We start from the raw sequence: 18,843 nt of genomic DNA, 5'->3' as shown, positions 1-18,843 counted from the left end.
ACCTGTTCAAAAGTTGATGAGCCTGTCGTTCCCTGATGATCCACGGCTGTGTGTGTGTGTGTGTGTGTGTGGGTGCGTGCGTGCGTGTGTGCATGTGCGTGCGTGCGCGCGCGTGCGTGCGTGCGTGCTTGTTTTTGTGAAAATATCATGTGTATTATGACATGGGTATGACACAGGTATTACAGGAGAGGGTGAAATATGAGGACATTACCCATGTCCCCACTTTTCAAAAGGCTTATAAATCACACAGAATGAATTTCCCTGGAAGTCTCTAGCCCAACCAGAGGCACACCTTTTTTTAAAGGCTTTCCGGCACGCCATTCTCTGGGTCCGGTTCTCAGCTGCATGTTTCAACATCCACTTTCGCCCTCTCCCTGACAAAACCCTGACGGTTTTTTTGATTTCCCACTTTTCAGGGTTTTTTTTTTGAGAAAGTAAAATTGCTGAATGTTTCCTGTGATGTCTAGGTTTGTTGTGTGTGTGTGTGTGTGTGTGTGTGTGTGTCGTTTCCTGATGGTCCACAACTGTGTGTGTGAGTGTGTGTCATTCCCTGATTATCCATGAGATGTGTGTGTGTGTGTCATTCCCTGTATGATCGCTGTGTGTGTGTGTGTGTGTGTGTGTGTGTGTGTGTGTGTGTGTGTGTGTGTGTGTGTGTGTGTGTGTGTGTGTGTGTCTTTACCTGATGATCCATGACTGTGTGTGTCGTTCACTGTATGATGTGTGTGTGTGTGTGTGTGTGTGTGTGTGTTTTGTGATGGTTGTTTGTTCTGAGCAGTTAAACTGGCCAATGTTGTATAATTAATAATGTATAATTATTTCTAAAGTGAAGGTCATAGTAACCCATTAGTAATGACTCTAGTGTTAATATCCAAAACTTTACAAAACCCTCAAAAGCTTACAATGATTCAGTCGTTACTACAGAGTTATCGTGTTTTTCACTCTAGAAAATTGATCCAAATAATTAGTAACTCCTTCTGAATGGTTTAGTAGCACTTGAGTCATTACTAATGAGTTACTATGACCTTCACTTCAGAATGAATTATACATTATGCATTATTCATGTTGATTATGAACCTGTATACTAGATTCTAGTAGTCCTTATGAATAATGGAGTTATGAATAATAGTAGTTATTGATCAGTTAACAGTGAACTACCACATTTAACTGATCACTATTACTAACCCCTTCATTAATCAGAGGTTCTTATTAGTTAACATTTTTAATAGAGTGTTAATAGTGCATTACTCACTTGTTCCAGTAGTTATTCATTAATGATGGATCAGTGTATTATTGTAAACACCTGCAGATCTTCTGTATTACATCATTATGTTATGTGTGTGTATCGGACTTATTTATTACACTAGCCCTGTTATTAACTCAATGCATTAATCTGCAGCTAAATGATGCGATTAATCACATTGTAATCAATTGGCAGCCCTAATGTCAATATACTGTGTTGTGACTGGATCAAATTCTCTCTCTCACACACACACACACTCAGATTGGGCAGCGTGAGCATGAGCGTGGCGTCCGAAAGCTCTTTCAGCGGCGAAAAGGCTCCAGCTGTGGAGGTGTGTCAGTGTCCGCCTGGATATCAGGGAACTTCCTGTGAGGTAAGCAAGACAAACACAGCTATATAAGAGGACAGGAGACACTTAGACTTGGTAGTCTGAGGCCCTGTCCCAAAATGGCTTAGCCTGACGTGGTCATACTCAATTCTATTCAGAGTATAAGTCTGATGCTGCTCCATTGGGCTGTGATTATGGGGCGTGTTTCAACCGAACCAGGAAAGACCTCGATTGGACAGACCTACAACCAATCAGAGCAACGGAGCGACACATAACGTTAGTTTTCAAACGTCAACAGAACTCAACTGCACTGTGTTGCCAAGTCTTCGTTTTTTGCGTTTTTTGCGTGTTGCTTTCCATGTCCGCAGGTGGAAGCGACCTCAATTATGTGATATATAGACCCATGAGTGTGAATTTTAGCAGACAACCTTGCCAAAATAACACATTTTACCCCCCAAAGGTTTTTTTTTTTTTTTTTTTTTTTTTCTTTGGAGAACCCCCCTGAGAAGCTATTGAGCCTGGTTTGGGTTATTAGTTGGCGGATTTTGTTGTAAAAACTTGGCAACTCTGTCTGCATGCACGCTTGAATAAGCAATCTTTGCAGGTGTTGTAAAAAAAATATTTAAGGATACACAAAGTACTTACCAACATAATTTCTGAGAGAAATAGTGAAGGTGATACATATACGAACAAGTTCTCCATTTAGGATTAGAACAAACTCAACCCAAGCACCTTTGATGACGTGATGATTACGTTACTGTTGATCATCTGTCCATCATCGTCTAAAGCCCGCCCTGATGATCTCATTGGTCAGTTTCTGTTCAGGCATAATTACTCCTCTATGGATCAAGTCCAGACCAAACTGCCCGAGCTCTGATTTTGTAGGTGGGGCTGAGTTCGGCTGATCCAGGCTACAAATGGCTCGCTTCATAAACACTTTCGGTCTTGTGGACTTACAATGGTTAAGGTGGGGTAAACGATTTCTGGTGAGCGATGTTGATATTTCAAATTCCCAAACAAACACATCCCTACCCCAAAAGAGTCTCACCCCTATTTTGATTATTTTCACGTGACCATATATTTCAGAACCTCCCATCATTTCATCTAAACATTAACGTAAACAGCGATTGGTGAATCTCAGACTCTGACCGTCTGCAAAAAGATCCTGTCTAAGATACAGTCGTACGGATAAGTTTCAAACACCTTGAAGAATATGCAATTTTTTTACAATTTTATACAGTGCACTGTTAAAAAATAAGTACTGGCAGCTTATTACCCGGACATTATCCAGTAATTTTATAGACATTTCCATTAACCCTGAAACACAATGCAATGAAATTACAAATTTGAAAACACCTGTAAAAAATGTTTATGGAAAATTCCGTCAAATTTAAACAGTCGACTATTTTTACAGATTTTTTTTTAGAGTGTATTAGAGAGATCTGGGATCATAATAATGGCATGTTACTTATATTTAGTGCTGTCCTGATTAATATATTTCACATAATAGATGTTTGCATAATCAGTGGCGTAACTTTGTTTTAAAAAGTGGGTGGGACATAAATTGCGTATCATATGCACACGAAAAACTGCGTACTATATGCACGCCAAAGCTCATGAGGGGCGCTCATACGTTAAAATGAGCTTTGGCGTGCAATTGGTAGGCAGTTTTTCGCGTGCATATGATATGCACCATATGGCGTATTAAGGGGGGTGGCATTGCTGATACAATGTTATATCAGATGTAAAATATGTAAATTATGTACAATGTAACAATTGCAGAAAAATTTGTAGCCTATTAAGATGTCCGGAAATCAATTAAATAGTTCATTTATTGATATAGATCTCGTTTAATATTTGCATCTAAACACAATATAGCGTTGTGCCAAGAATTTTCACGTGAATAAAGGCATATAGATTTACACACTTTGCTTATAATCCCTGGTCTAGTCTGTTAAACGTGTCAGAAGTTTCTAATCTGCCCTCGTAGCCTATTTTTTCTCTCATCAAAACCGAATATCATCAGTACATCAAGAGTAGGGACAGTTTTTGTGCATTTTGTTTCGTGATCTGACCGGAACAAATAGAAAGTCTCTGCAATAGCGTTAAATTAAAGCGCTCGTCTGTGTGGAGACTGCATGAGCCGCGAGAGAAATCTGCAGCACTGATAACAGCGGCAACGAGCGCCAGATCGCCTCTTACTTAACAAACGAACAAAATGATGCTCTTCTAGTTAACCAGAGATGTTTGTTTGTATTAGTAAAGTTCATCCATGAAGCAAGATTTTTAAAAAAGTGGTGGGGACATGTCCCACCTGTCCCACCCGTAAATTACACCTATGTGCATAATCCACAAGACAAAATGACTGAATTTATACAAATCAAATGTCCAAACTCTTGGATCTGAACATCTGTCATTTGTTTAGGTTATCTCACAGTTCTGACTTTTTTTCTTGCAATAGCAAGTTATAATGTACAATTATGAGGTGGAAAAGAAGGTTTTTTTTCTCAGAACTGCGACTTTATTAAAAAGTGACGTAGTATTCTGACTGTATAACACGCATTTGCAAGTTTAAATCTCATAATTATGAAGAAATAAAATTGAATCGACTGAAATTGAAAAATCTGAATTGTGAGATAAAAAGTCTAAATGACCTGTTTTATTGTCATATTTATTGGTAGAAACAAGTTTCCATGAAACGCAATGCATTAAAAGCAGGGGGGTGAACACTTTTGGACAGGATGAGGTGTACATTTGTCTTATTTTGTTTGAAGATCGTATTTTTCCATTTAGTACTGCCCTTCAGAAGCTATTAACTACATGTCAAATAAGTGCAATTTACCATGTTCATTCCATTCAAAAAGTTTACACACCCCAGATCCTAATGCATCGCCACCTTGTCTTTTATTTATTTTCTTTTAATTCTTTTTTTATTTGGCTGGATTTTTTGCTTCAGTAAATATAGTGGAAAACTGATGTTGTTTAAAATAATATGCAGAGGTAAACCCAGTCCTATGTTTGGTGTTTCATGCCTTATTAGTGTCCCAAAGAATCCTAAATGATTAGATTAAGTTACAAAATGTGTGTAATCTAACAAAATACGTTACAAATTAATTTTTAAAGCATGTATATTGTAATCTGTACTGACATACATTTTAAAAGTAACCTTCTCAACCCTGAGATGGAAGATTTCATAGCAGGCTTTATAGAAAGTTGACGGTGATTGTATATACCACTGGCTTCTGTTTCCTCAGGGAGAGCTGTGAAAGTTCGAAAATAACACTTAAAATAGTTCAGCCAAACATATGCTGGGAGAGACAGGGAGAGATTGATTGTCGGACATCTAAAGTGGACAGCTCATTGAGATGGGTTCATTTGAAAACCATTCTGCAGGGATGAGGTGTGAGTTCACATCAGCCTGGTTCCTTCGACAAAAACCCAATTGGATTTTTACATTGGGTTATTGCAGAAAATAAGCTGAGTGGCCAACAAAAGTTTATAATTTTTATTTAAACTGTGATTAAATTATATATAGAAAGGGAGCATGTGTTTGCACTTTTTCTCACTTTTTCTCTGTTTTGCACATTCAATAGATCTGAATATAATACCATGATCTGAATATAATGCTATAGATCTGAATATAGTACCACGATCTGCATATAATGCCATAGATCTGAATATAATGCTAAAGATCTGAATATAGTACCACGATCTGAATATAATGCCATAGATCTGAATATAATGCTATAGATCTGAATATAATGCCATATATCTGAATATAATGCTATAGATCTGAATATAGTACCACGATCTGAATATAATGCCATAGATCTGAATATAATGCCATAGATCTGAATATAATGCCATATATCTGAATATAATGCTATAGATCTGAATATAATGCTATAGATCTGAATATAATGCTAAAGATCTGAATATAATGCCATATATCTGAATATAATGCCATATATCTGAATATAATGCTAAAGATCTGAATATAATGCCATATATCTGAATATAATGCTAAAGATCTGAATATAATGCCATAGATTTGAATATAATGCTATAGATCTGAATATAATGCCATATATCTGAATATAATGCTAAAGATCTGAATATAATGCCATAGATCTGAATATAATGCTATAGATCTGAATATAATGCCATATATCTGAATATAATGCTATAGATCTGAATATAATGCCATAGATCTGAATATAATGCTATAGATCTGAATATAATGCCATATATCTGAATATAATGCTATAGATCTGAATATAATGCCATATATCTGAATATAATGCTATAGATCTGAATATAATGCCATAGATCTGAATATAATGCTATAGATCTGAATATAATGCCATATATCTGAATATAATGCTATAGATCTGAATATAATGCCATATATCTGAATATAATGCCATATATCTGAATATAATGCTATAGATCTGAATATAATGCCATATATCTGAATATAATGCCATATATCTGAATATAATGCTATAGATCTGAATATAATGCTATAGATCTGAATATAGTACCACGATCTGAATATAATGCCATAGATCTGAATATAATGGTATAGATCTGAATATAATGCTATAGATCTGAATATAATGCTATAGATCTGAATATAATGCTAAAGATCTGAATATAATGCTATAGATCTGAATATAATGCCATATATCTGAATATAATGCCATATATCTGAATATAGTACCACGATCTGAATATAATGCCATAGATCTGAATATAATGCTATAGATCTGAATATAATGCTATAGATCTGAATATAGTACCACGATCTGAATATAATGCCATAGATCTGAATATAATGCTATAGATCTGAATATAATGCTATAGATCTGAATATAGTACCACGATCTGAATATAATGCCATAGATCTGAATATAATGCTATAGATCTGAATATAATGCTATAGATCTGAATATAATGCTATAGATCTGAATATAATGCTAAAGATCTGAATATAATGCTATAGATCTGAATATAATGCCATATATCTGAATATAATGCTATAGATCTGAATATAGTACCACGATCTGAATATAATGCCATAGATCTGAATATAATGCCATATATCTGAATATAATGCCATATATCTGAATATAATGCTATAGATCTGAATATAATGCTAAAGATCTGAATATAATGCTATAGATCTGAATATAATGCTAAAGATCTGAATATAATGCCATAGATCTGAATATAATGCTATAGATCTGAATATAATGCTAAAGATCTGAATATAATGCTAAAGATCTGAATATAATGCTATAGATCTGAATATAATGCTATAGATCTGAATATAATGCTAAAGATCTGAATATAATGCTAAAGATCTGAATATAATGCTATAGATCTGAATATAATGCCATAGATCTGAATATAATGCTATAGATCTGAATATAATGCCATAGATCTGAATATAATGCTATAGATCTGAATATAATGCTAAAGATCTGAATATAATGCTAAAGATCTGAATATAATGCTATAGATCTGAATATAATGCTAAAGATCTGAATATAATGCTATAGATCTGAATATAATGCTAAAGATCTGAATATAATGCTATAGATCTGAATATAATGCTATAGATCTGAATATAATGCTAAAGATCTGAATATAATGCTATAGATCTGAATATAATGCTATAGATCTGAATATAATGCTAAAGATCTGAATATAATGCTATAGATCTGAATATAATGCTATAGATCTGAATATAATGCTATTAGGCATGTGCCGGTATCATTTGTTTTTTTTTCATGTTGTGATTAATTGTTGAAGCTTTTATCACGGTATACGGTATTATAGCGATATTGAAATAAGCTGCAAAAAAGTGTTATCATAGTATAACAGGTTTATGAACTCTTTTTGTAATAACAAAAATAAATCTGAATGTTTAAATACAATAATACAATGCACCAAAAATATATAAAAGTAAAAAAAATTAACAGATTAAAGTGCAAAAGAATTATAAAGAACTATAAAGGCTATAAAGAACAACAGTAACACATAGGGTCTCATTGTTTAATGCATTAACTAAGATTGAGCCATAGCTACATTTGCTATAGAAAGTATTATTATGTTGATGTTAAGAAATGCAACTGATCATATTTAGTTCTATTTTAGGTCCATTAAATAAGTTATTTTGATTTTAGTAATGTTATTAAACAGTAACTAAGAAATTAACATTACTTAGAATAATTCATTCTTTATAAGAATTTTCTTATAAAGACCGAACAAACACTTTTAAAGCCGACAATACTCATTTTTAGTAGAAACAACTTTATGTTCATGTAGTTACATGAGTTTTTTAAGTAATGTGAACAAGGATGATTTGAGTGCAACTAAATGTCATATATGCAAAATTGTCATAATCTAGAAATAAAAGGCACTTTTTCTATACTCTGGCATGAACGCTCTGTTTCAAGGGGCGTGTCTGCTGTGAGACTTCAGTGAAAACACCCACTGTTGTGATTGGCTTTACATTTGAACATTTGCTACGGCACTGCCAGTCCAGAGAGCTGGGGAAGAAACTAGTTAATAGGTAATAACTGAACCTTAAAATAAAGTGTTACTGTTCATGTTAACTAATGCATTAAATAATGTAAACTAATGCAACCTTATTGTAAAGTGTTACTGAAAACTCTTTTCTCAAGGATTGGAGCTGTTCCAGTTCTAGACACTATTGCTCCCTGTGGTGGTGTTTGTTGTAGCAGCTTGGTGTGTTTTAAACTCCTTCCCATCAGAGTGATAAATACTGACACACACTTTCTCCTCCTCTGTGCTGTCAGGTGTCCTTGTTGTGTTCCTCATGTACAGGTCCTGAGACGAAGCCTGATCAAACTCTGTCACAGTGGGCCGTTTCAGGGCCGTTTCTCTGCTCTGGGCATCAGCAGCTGGGGCGGCTGACTGTGTTGAATGCTTTCTCTCTGCATAAGTGTCTGCTCTATTAAAGCTGCAGTGGCTATTGATTTCTGAGTGAGCAGATTTTTATGCTGATGTGAGCAGGAACCACTGGCCAAGAGACAGAATTGAGACACTGTGATCATCTCAACCGCAGGATACAAACCCTCCAAAACTCAAACCTGAAATCACACACACCTTTACTCCTAAGTGAGGACACAGCTCATTATAAACACTGCAGACTAACCCAAACCTTAATCAAAATAGAGAACTTCAGTAAAAAGGCATTTATTCCCAAAGGGAGATTATACTAGTCTATATTACCAGGTTTTGGTTAGAGAATGTACATAAAAAACTGTTTCTCATGCTTCAAGTACGAGTGCTTTAACAAATGCTTTCATCATTGCATAGAAAATAATTAAACACATGCATGTGAGTTGATTTAAAGGGTTCATGAACTGCATTGCTTTATAATGTTTCCTGGGGGGCACTTATAATGTTAGTATGATTTGTACATAGAAAATTGTCATAATTTAGAAATGCTAAATTATTCTGCTCTCTCACAAATCTTTCATCATAACTAACAGTGCAAAACACGAAATAAGAGACTCATTGATTATTACGGGAGTTTTGGTGCGAGTCACTGATAAACTCGCTCTGTTTGATTGACAGCTCCAGCGATTGTTCTTTGATCACTTTCTATATATAATTTAATCACAGTTTAAATAACAGATTATTTTCATCTACTGAGAGAAACAATGTAAAGCTGAGCGTTTAGTCTTTGGTTTGATTTACTGACACAGACACAGAACATCTGACTGTACATGAATCATTACATATCAGCAATCACTGACCTCAGATCAGGCATTAGAGTTAAAACACATGTTGTGGCATTACTGTCGAGTCCATATCGAAAAAGTCTTTAAATGCCGAAATTGCGACTGATTTCCCAAAGAATCCACAGTGAAATGTAGCGAATGCACATTAATAACGTTCAACTGAGACACACACTGATGAAGATAAATCAGCTCATTCCTAGCATTAGGATCCTTTGGAAGGGAATGTTATCTGTATTCACTCGTCTCTCCTCGGCATCTCACTAACACTCCAGTGGGCGGGGCCAGAGTTGTGATGATGAAGTGGGCGGGGCCAGAATTGTGATGATGTAGGCGGGGCCAGAATTGTGATGATGTAGGCGGGCCAGAGTTGTGATGATGAGGTGGGCGGGGCCAGAGTTGTGATGATGAAGTGGGCGGGGCCAGAATTGTGATGGTGAAGTGGGCAGGGCCAGCATTTTGATAAAGTGGGCGGGGCCAGAGTTCTGATTATGAAGTGGGCGGGGCCAGAGTTATGATGATAAAGTGGGCGTTGATCTTCTTTCTCCTCTTCTTCTCGTTCATCTTCTTTTTCTATCTATTACAGGCTCATTCCACAACAAGTCGTTCTCTGGGCTTGGGTACAATAAAAGCGGTTTTTAGACTAACAAGGAAGTTTTCAGTTCTGAAACGTATGTGTCAAAAGCTCAAGGAAAATGTGTTAATATTTATTAATAGTTAGTAAGGTAGTTTCTGTAATGTTTAAGTTAAGGTATTGGGTAGGATTAAAGAATATAGAATATGGTCATGCTGAATAAGGCATGTATATGCTTTTTAAACAGTTAAAATCCTAATATGTATGCTAATAAGCAATAAGTTAATAGTAAGAATTAAACCCTTAAATAAAGTTTCCATTAATTTTAAGTGAACCTCTGTCCTCAGCTCAGCGTTGTTTTTGTGCTCAGGACAGTGGGAGTGACAGGGTCAGCGGGGTCACTGAAAGACAGCGAAAAACAAGTGTGATGCTTATTGCTGTAGTCATTTCACCTATCCACTTCATATGCAGCATGTGTGTGAACGATCTCTGCAGTCAGCAGTTCTGTGCCAAACCCTAGTGATCTGCCCATCTGAATCACACAGTGAAGGCAGTTCGAAACAGCAGGAAGCACACTTAATCTGCCTCATTAGATATCTTTCTTTGACCAAATTCTAAGGCGGCGTCACATGTATTCTCCATGAATAAGTCAATCCCGAAATCCAATGATGGCTTGAAAATAAGCATGGATTGCACTTAATCACACAAAGGCTGATGCTAATGAGCATCAGTTATACCAATTTGACATTCTTACACGATTGTGCCTCATTGATAACACATTTTAAATGCAAACCAAAATTAACAGTTTTTTTTTCTCTTTGTTTAAAATAAATTGCTTGAATATTTCATACAATTAGCGAAATTAGTCCTCAAACAGCTCAGATAATTACACAGCACATTAACAACAGCAATTATCAGACAAATACAAGTTTTAATAGCTAAAAAGCTCTGATTAAGTTACGATTAAAGACTTTATAAAGAGATCATGGGTTTCATTGCATTTTGCATACAGAAACAAGCATATTAAAAGTTGAAGATGGTTTTAAAATGCTTTAATTTGTTTAGAATTCACTGTAAATGTTCAAGGTGTATATATATAAATATATACACACTGACCAAGCATAATATTATGACCAATATAGTGTTGGTCTCCCTTTTGCTGACCCGTCGAGGTGTGGACTCCTCTAGACCCCTGAAGGTGTGCTGTGGTATCTGGCACCAAGATGTTAGCAGCAGATCCTTTATGTCCTGTAAGTTGTGAGGTGGGGCCTCCATGGATCGGACTTGTTTGTTCAGCGCATCCCACAGATGCTCGATTGGATTGAGATCTGGGGAATCTGGAGGCCGAGTCGACGCCTCAAACTGGTCGTTGTGCTCCTCAAACCATTCCTGAAGCATTTGTGCTTTGTGTCAGGAGCATTATCCTGCTGGAAGAGCCACAGCCACCAGAATACCGTTTCCATGAAAGGCTGAACATGGTCTCAGCAATGCTTAGGTAGGTGGAGCGTGTCAAAGGAATCAATGAGCCTTGGCCGCCCATGACCCTGTTTCCGGTTCTCCACTGGTCCTTCCTTGGAGCACTTTTGATAGATACTGACCACTGCAGACCGGGAACAGCCCACAAGAGCTGCAGTTTTGGAGATGCTCTGACCCAGTCATCTAGCCGTCACAATCTGGCCAAACTCGCTCAAATCCTTACGCTTGCCCATTTCTCCTGCTATATATATATGGAAAGAGTGATGCTTTTACTACCATATTGTGCAGAATGAGATGGCTTCTCGAACAAGAGAAAAATATAGGATGAAACTTGATTTAATCCATTGGTTGATTGGTTTGTGAAAAGTGAATATTGCAAACCTGACTGGAGGTAGATCCGAGTGTCGTGGCTAAAATGCAGCGCTGCCTCACAAATGGAGCAAGTTGTGGTATTTTAATTACAAAGATTATGAGGTAAAGAATATGTATGATTGAATTGGTAAATAAATAGAGCAATTTTGTTTTGATGCCGACTGTAAAAGGCAGACAGAAAACACTGAGGAAGAACAGAACAACTTCAGACACATTAATGAAACAAAACAAGACAGAACGGTTTGAATAAGTGTATCTTAAGAACACACACACACTGTCTGAACAGGCATTTTTCAGCCGGCTCTATAAACTTCCCTTGTGCTTCAGTTGACTGAAACAAATCTTCTCCCTCATTTAGTAAATCAAAGCACTTTGTGCTCTACAGTGATCCGTCAATTAGCACAGCACAGATTAATTACTGGCAGCACTGATGCTCTCACGCTGTTAAACTCAGGACACACGTTCAGCCAAACCTGCCTGCTTACACCTTACCAAAATCCTGTTATTTCCTCATGATGAATTATGTCTCTGTGATGCACTAACCGTGTGTGTGTGTGTTTGCAGATGTGTGCAGTGGGCTACCGCAGGGTGAACGGGACGCTGTATCGTGGCGTGTGTGAGCTCTGTCAATGCCACGGACATGCAGAGCACTGTGATGACATCACTGGACAATGCCTGGTAATGTGTGTGTGTGTGTGTGTGTGTGTGTGTGTGTGTGTGTGTGTGTGTGTGTGTGTGTGTGTGTGTGTGTGTGTGTGTGTGTGTGTGTGTGTGTGTGTGTGTGTGTGTTTGAAGGGGAACTTTTTTGCAAAATTCCCTTTTACATGGTTTGAACATAAATGTGTATCAGAAGTGGGTTACACAACCAGTCTATAATGGTAAAATTCCACCTCTATTTTGAATCCCCATAAAGCATCAACAGTGTCTCAGAACAAGTCATTTAGAGTTTATATGCAATGTGACATCATATAAGTTTAGGCCCCGTCCACGACTGCTGACGAAGCCTGCCTTATTAGTATAGACTCTGCCCACAACGGCTGACAGACTCCGCCCTATTAGCATAGGCATAATTTACGGGTGGGACATGTCCCCACCACTTTTTTTAAAACATCTTGCTTCACGGATGAACTAATACAAACAAACATCTCTGGTTAACTAGAAGAGCATCATTGTGTTCGTTTGTTAAGTAAGAGGCGATCTGGCGCTCGTTGCCGCTGTTATCAGTGCTGCAGATTTCTCTCATGGCTCATGCAGTCTTCACACAGACGATCGCTGTAATCTAACGCTTAACGCCGTTGCAGAGACTTTCTATTTGTTCCGGTCAGATCACGAAACAAAATACACAAAAACTGTCCCTGCTCTTGATGTACTGATGATATTCGGTTTTTATGAGAGAGAAAATAGGCTACGAGGGCAGATTAGAAACGAGAGTTTAACAGACTAGACCAGGGATCATAAGCAAAGTGTGCAAATCTATGTGCCTTTATTCATGTGAAAAATATATATAAAAATATAAAATATATAAATATATATAAATTAACTATTTAATTGATTTCCAGACATCTTAATACTAATTTTTTAGCAATTGTTATTGTACATATTTTACATCTGATATGACATTGTATCAGCAATGATCCCCCCCTTTATACGCCATATAGTGCGTATCATATGCACGCCAAAGCTCATTTTGAAGTTTGAGCGCCCCTCACACGTATAGTACGCAGTTTTTCGCGTGCATATGATACGCAATTTATGTCCCACCCACTTTTAAAACAAAGTTACGCCACTACCTATTAGTATAGACTCCACCCATGACTGCTGACAGACTCCGCCCTATTAGTATAGACTCCACCCATGACTGCTAACAGACTCCGCCCTATTAGTATAGACTCCACCCATGACTGCTAACAGACTCCGCCCTATTAGTATAGACTCCACCCTCAGTGAGCTGTACACAGTCCGCCATGTTTATCTCCTCTCCAGAGCATTTAAACAGCAGCATTCGAGTTAGAAATGTATTCTTATTAAAGCTACTAAAGTTATTCAGTCGAACGCAGTGAGTGATTTTCTTCTGTTTGTCTTCTGTTGTTTGATTCATATTAACAGCAGATACAGCTGTAGGTACATTATATTACGCTGAGATCTAATACGCACATGCCATTTCTTTATGTTCACATACATAACTGACTGTGTTTATGTGAAATGTGTGTGTTTTTGACCTAACCTTTTGTATAAGCGCAATTTTAAGTTTAAGCGCAATAAGACATGAAAGAGAACTTAGTTTGATACTCACGGGACGCTCTGTCTGACATCCAGCTTTCTGATGCGCATGCTTTGGGTGTGTGTGCTCAGTTTAGGCGGATATGGCTTTAAAACACATGCAGATAACAAACATTTCATGATGATGAAGAACTGCAATGTCATGTGAGCGTGAGCATGATAGAGAAGATCGTCAAAACCAAACAGATGATTTAGTTTTTAGCAGAGTATCGGAGGAATGAGCTGTACAGGCTCCGCCCTCTTCTGGAAAGGGGCGGGGATCAGCAGGTAATTTGCATTTAAAGGTACACGTACAAAAACAGCCTTTTTTTCCTTCCATTCAAAAATAAGCATCTACATTATGGTATAATAAATGATCTGTGGGGTATTTTGAGCTGAAACTTCACAGCCATTCGTTAAGAACATGAGAATAGATTTAAATGTTGATCAGTGTCAGAGGTAAAACACACAGGCCCAGTATCTACCTGGTATTTACATGCATCTCGTTTAAAATATGAATGGCTCATAAAACAGCTTATATAATATTTAAATAGGCAAAATCATACTGTAACAGGTCAGCGTTTAGCATGATAAACCAAGATAAATATGTTTTTGGTAATTAAAATACAAGTTTACAATAATGATTATTTGTTTAAAAGATTGTTGCAAAATTCTGTGATTTTAATCGTTGTGACAGACAGATTGTGATGTTCAAAAGTAGCTGTTAGGTTTTTTATACTAAGTTAATGTAGTTTATTCTAACAAACCAAACAGAACATGGCCAAGTCTTGTGTCAAAGTCACTGCACCGTTTTCTGCGTCTCTCTCTCTCTCTCTCTCTCTCTCTCTCTCTCTCTCTCTCTCTCTCTCTCTCTCTCTCTCTCTCTCTCTCTCTCTCTCTCTCTCTCTCTCTCTCTCTCTATCTATCTCTTTCTCTCTCTCTCTCTCTCTCTCTCTCTCTCTCTCTCTCTCTCTCTCTCTCTCTCTCTCTCTCTCTCTCTCTTTCTACAGCAGGTCTTTGTGTTCAGTAAGATGACATTTAGGTCTGCAAGCTCATATGTCTTTTTGGGTCTTTAAAAACACAACACCTCCATTCATGAGGGAATAACATCAGTCTTCCGTGGCACCGGAATATTTTCACAGTCTTCGCCTATTTGAGCAGTCGAGAGACACAGCTGAACACCCTATTCTTAACTACGGCCTGCCAAGGACACGGGCAATATAACACAGACATAAAGAGCTGCTACTGCTCATGCTGTGCTGTCAGACTGTGATTGTGTCGATGGATTGGGCTGTGATTATCACTGTGTGCATATGTATGTACCTCTCAAAGATGAAACAATGCTGCCATCCCTCTGATTAGCCTGACACTGAGTGCCTCTGAAAGCCAATGAAAAGTGTGTGTCCCTGAAGAATCTTACTTTTAAAAGTTAGCTTTGTTGATAGTAAGTAAAGTAATTATGTTACATATCTACTTTTGTATGGAAACTAACATATTTGATTCTTTTGAGAGACAGACAGCCCAGACAGCAACATGCTGTCGGCCCAGATCCGGCCCACATCTGGTACATGTGGAATCAACACGTACCATGTTGCTGCTAATTTTTTTATGCAAGTTTAAGGTGGCTCTAATGGTTTTTCATTTCCTATTTGTTAACATACTATATTGCCAAAAGTGTTGGGACAACCATCCAAATCATTAAATTCAGGTGTTTCAATCACTTCCATGGCCAAAGGAAGACATTTCCATCGCTCTCAGAAGCTCAGTGAACTCAAGCGTGGTACAAGCGTCCATGTCTTACATTTAGACTTCTAAACTTCTGTGGCCTTCAGATGAGCTCAAGAACAGCGGAGAGAGCTTCATGGAATGGGTTTCCATGGCCGAGCAGCTCATCCAAGCCTTACATCACCAAGAGCAATGCAAAGCGTGGGATGCAGTGGAGTAAAGCAGCCGCCAATAAAAAATCCCCATAAACACACTCCTAAACCTTGAGGAAAGTCTTCCCAGAAGAGCTGAAGCTGTTAGAGAGGGTGGGTCGACTCCGGATTAAACCCCACGGATTCACAATGGGATGGCATTAAAGCGCATGAGCATGTAAAGGCAGGCATCCCCAATTTTTGGGCAATATAGTGAACCTCCATGTCCTGACATAACCAAGACAGCAACACAGTGTCAGCCCAGATCCGGCCCACATCTGATACACGTGGAATCCATGCAGTCTGGGTAGTTATGTTATTTCTCTGTGTTTATTCCTATCCATGTGTGAATGTGTTTGTTTTTATTGCAGGGCTGTCGGGATCACACCATAGGACCGAACTGCGATCAATGTGCTCCTGGTTATTACGGAGACGCCACCCGTGGAACTGTGGATGACTGTCAGCCTTGTGCCTGTCCTCTTCTGAGCCCATCAAACAAGTATGGCAGCAAGGCATGACATCATACTCTACAAATAAACACTTACCATCATGACGCTTTTCATAGATAACCATCTCCCTAACTACAGTGACCAGTGTTGGGGAAGCTGCTTCAACCTACAAGCTACTCAGGGCCATATCACACACTCGGCGCAATATTATGCCAGGCGCGACGCAAGTCTGTTTGCTACACATTTAAAAATAAAGGTGCCTGGAGGAACCAAAACTGGGGTTTCCCAGTGATGCCATAGAAGAACCATTTTTTGTTCCCCAAAGAACCGTTTTATGAAAGGTTCTTTAAAGAACCATTTTTCTAACCATTTTATAGTCTAAAGAACCTTTTTGCACAACAAAGAACCTTTTGGGCAATGGAAAGGTTCTTTGGATATTAAAGGTTCTTCATGGAACCATACACCCTGCCAGAGGACCATTTAAGAGCCTTTATTTTTAAGAGTGTAGTTTCAGCCTGACGCAGTTCTCATGTTCACGTCCAGCTCCTCGTTGTTTAAGTATCAAATGCACTGGCACAACTGTTCACTCATCTGTGTGTGTGTGTGCGTGTGTGTGTGCGTGTGTGTGTGCGTGCATGCGTGCGTGCGTGCGTGTTCCCCCATGGGCATCTGGTCTAAACTAGGTGTGTTCAGGAGCATTGTTGGAGCGTTGCTATTGTGAGGAGCTGAAAACCACTGACCATTGACCAACTCACACCTGCTCTTAAGACAATAGTGCAGTATTTCTGTGTTATTTAAAGAGTGTGTTAGTGATATTAGCCTATATAGGGGGTGCACAACACGTGTACACTGATTATTACACACAAACACGGCAGCATATTTATTATGCATATTAATAGGATATTGTCTGTTTATTAGCACTTATAAAGCTTCTATTATTGCCTTATTCTGCATGAGCTTATTCTACATCCCAAAGTAAAAGCTCAAAAATTTGAAATGTTTTAATCTTGAGGGTTTGAACATTTGACAGTGAACATTTTAATACATAAATATGAGTATTGTAACTTGTAGTGCAATAAATTATTTTTATAATTATTATTAAATATGTATTTTTTGTAACTTACAAAAATAATATGTTTCTGTGTAAAACATGATCCTGTATGTTCCAGTGGAAGATCAGTAAATTTGTTTGGGGAAAAGAAATTCACTATTAATCATAAATTGTGCCTCAATAAACTCCTACGCACTGCTTAGTTAGTAAGGTAGTTGTTAGTTTAGGTATTGGGTCGGATTAAGCGATGTAGAATAAGGTCATGCAAAATAAGGCATTAATATGAGCTTTATAAGTGCTAATAAACAGACAATATCCTAGTAATATGCATGATAATAAGCAACTAGTTACTAGTGATAATTGGAACCTATTCTAAAGTCTTACCAATTTATATATATATAAAAAGCCCACATCCCCTTTAACAATCTTGTGCTGGTAGCAGACTCAACTAACAGTAAAAACCATAATTTAGCTCTTATTCTTAGCATGATAGCATCTATAAGGAGCACATGTAGCTCCTCCAGAGACTGGGAGTCAAACATGCTCTAAAGCTGGCGCATGATTTCAGCACTAGGCTGATTTTTGGCTGTAGCATGCTAGTGGCTAATCCAGAAAGAGTTGGCGTGTCCCAGAATGCAACAGCTGAACATTCCACATCTTCAAGTGGGCTAAAGAAAGCGTCGCTGTCCTCCTGCCCTCAGCATTCCCAGCATGCCCCTCAGCCAGGCTCCAGTGTCGTCTGAAATAGCCATGCAGTCATTATGCTAGAGCTAATGGCCGAACCTGACGCTCAGCTCACCTGCTAAGCCATCTCTGAGCTCAGACGGTCTCTGGCTTCGGTTAGAGCCAGAGCGAGTTCTTATGATGTTTTTGATTCGCTGCTCTTTTATTTTTCTCTTTGTCCCCTTGTTGGCTCAAAAACACCGTAGTTTCAGTCCCACGTGCCACGTCGATGCCAGGGGTGAAGTGATCTGCGACCGATGCCCGTCGGGATACACCGGGACACGCTGCGACAGGTAAGACCCCGAGGTTTAAACTCGGGCCTCAATGCATTTTAGGGCAAGACAGAGTGGGGTAAGTTGCGCCACTTTTTACTCAAGTTGTAGACAGAGAGAAACAAGACACTGGTTGCCCTTGTATTCTTAAAGTTCATTTTATTAAGTATACTTAAGTAAAGTTCAAGTATATTTTAAAGTATACTTTATATGTACACTGTAAAAAAATATTTAAAAAATAAGTTACCTGGTTGTCTTAAAATTTTGAGTTCATTGAAATTGAAAATTTTTGTTAATACAATGAACATTTTTGAGAATCTACAAACTTTATTCAAATATTATTAAAAGATTTTATAAGCATATTGGGTAATTGTGTGTTATTTGTGATGACGCAGTGAAACATGC

At 37.8% G+C, this 18,843-nt stretch overlaps 1 protein-coding gene across 3 annotated transcripts in view; it reads left to right on the top strand.

The window, feature by feature from the left end:
* lama2 (laminin, alpha 2) overlaps nucleotides 1-18,843 on the top strand; it is a 259,242-nt gene that overhangs the window by 122,401 nt on the left and 117,998 nt on the right. For all 3 annotated transcript variants that reach the window (XM_067416687.1, XM_067416686.1, XM_067416685.1), the window contains exons 15-18: nucleotides 1,505-1,616; nucleotides 12,333-12,446; nucleotides 16,315-16,442; nucleotides 18,373-18,459. In XM_067416687.1, coding sequence (XP_067272788.1) covers nucleotides 1,505-1,616; nucleotides 12,333-12,446; nucleotides 16,315-16,442; nucleotides 18,373-18,459 — 441 coding nt within the window. The remainder of the gene's footprint in view (nucleotides 1-1,504; nucleotides 1,617-12,332; nucleotides 12,447-16,314; nucleotides 16,443-18,372; nucleotides 18,460-18,843) is intronic.

The sequence above is a fragment of the Pseudorasbora parva genome, chromosome 15, assembly GCF_024679245.1.
Source record: "Pseudorasbora parva isolate DD20220531a chromosome 15, ASM2467924v1, whole genome shotgun sequence".
NCBI classification, from domain to species: domain Eukaryota; kingdom Metazoa; phylum Chordata; class Actinopteri; order Cypriniformes; family Gobionidae; genus Pseudorasbora; species Pseudorasbora parva.
Note: the sequence above shows the minus strand (reverse complement) of the source record. Positions and strands in the feature narration are given on the sequence as shown.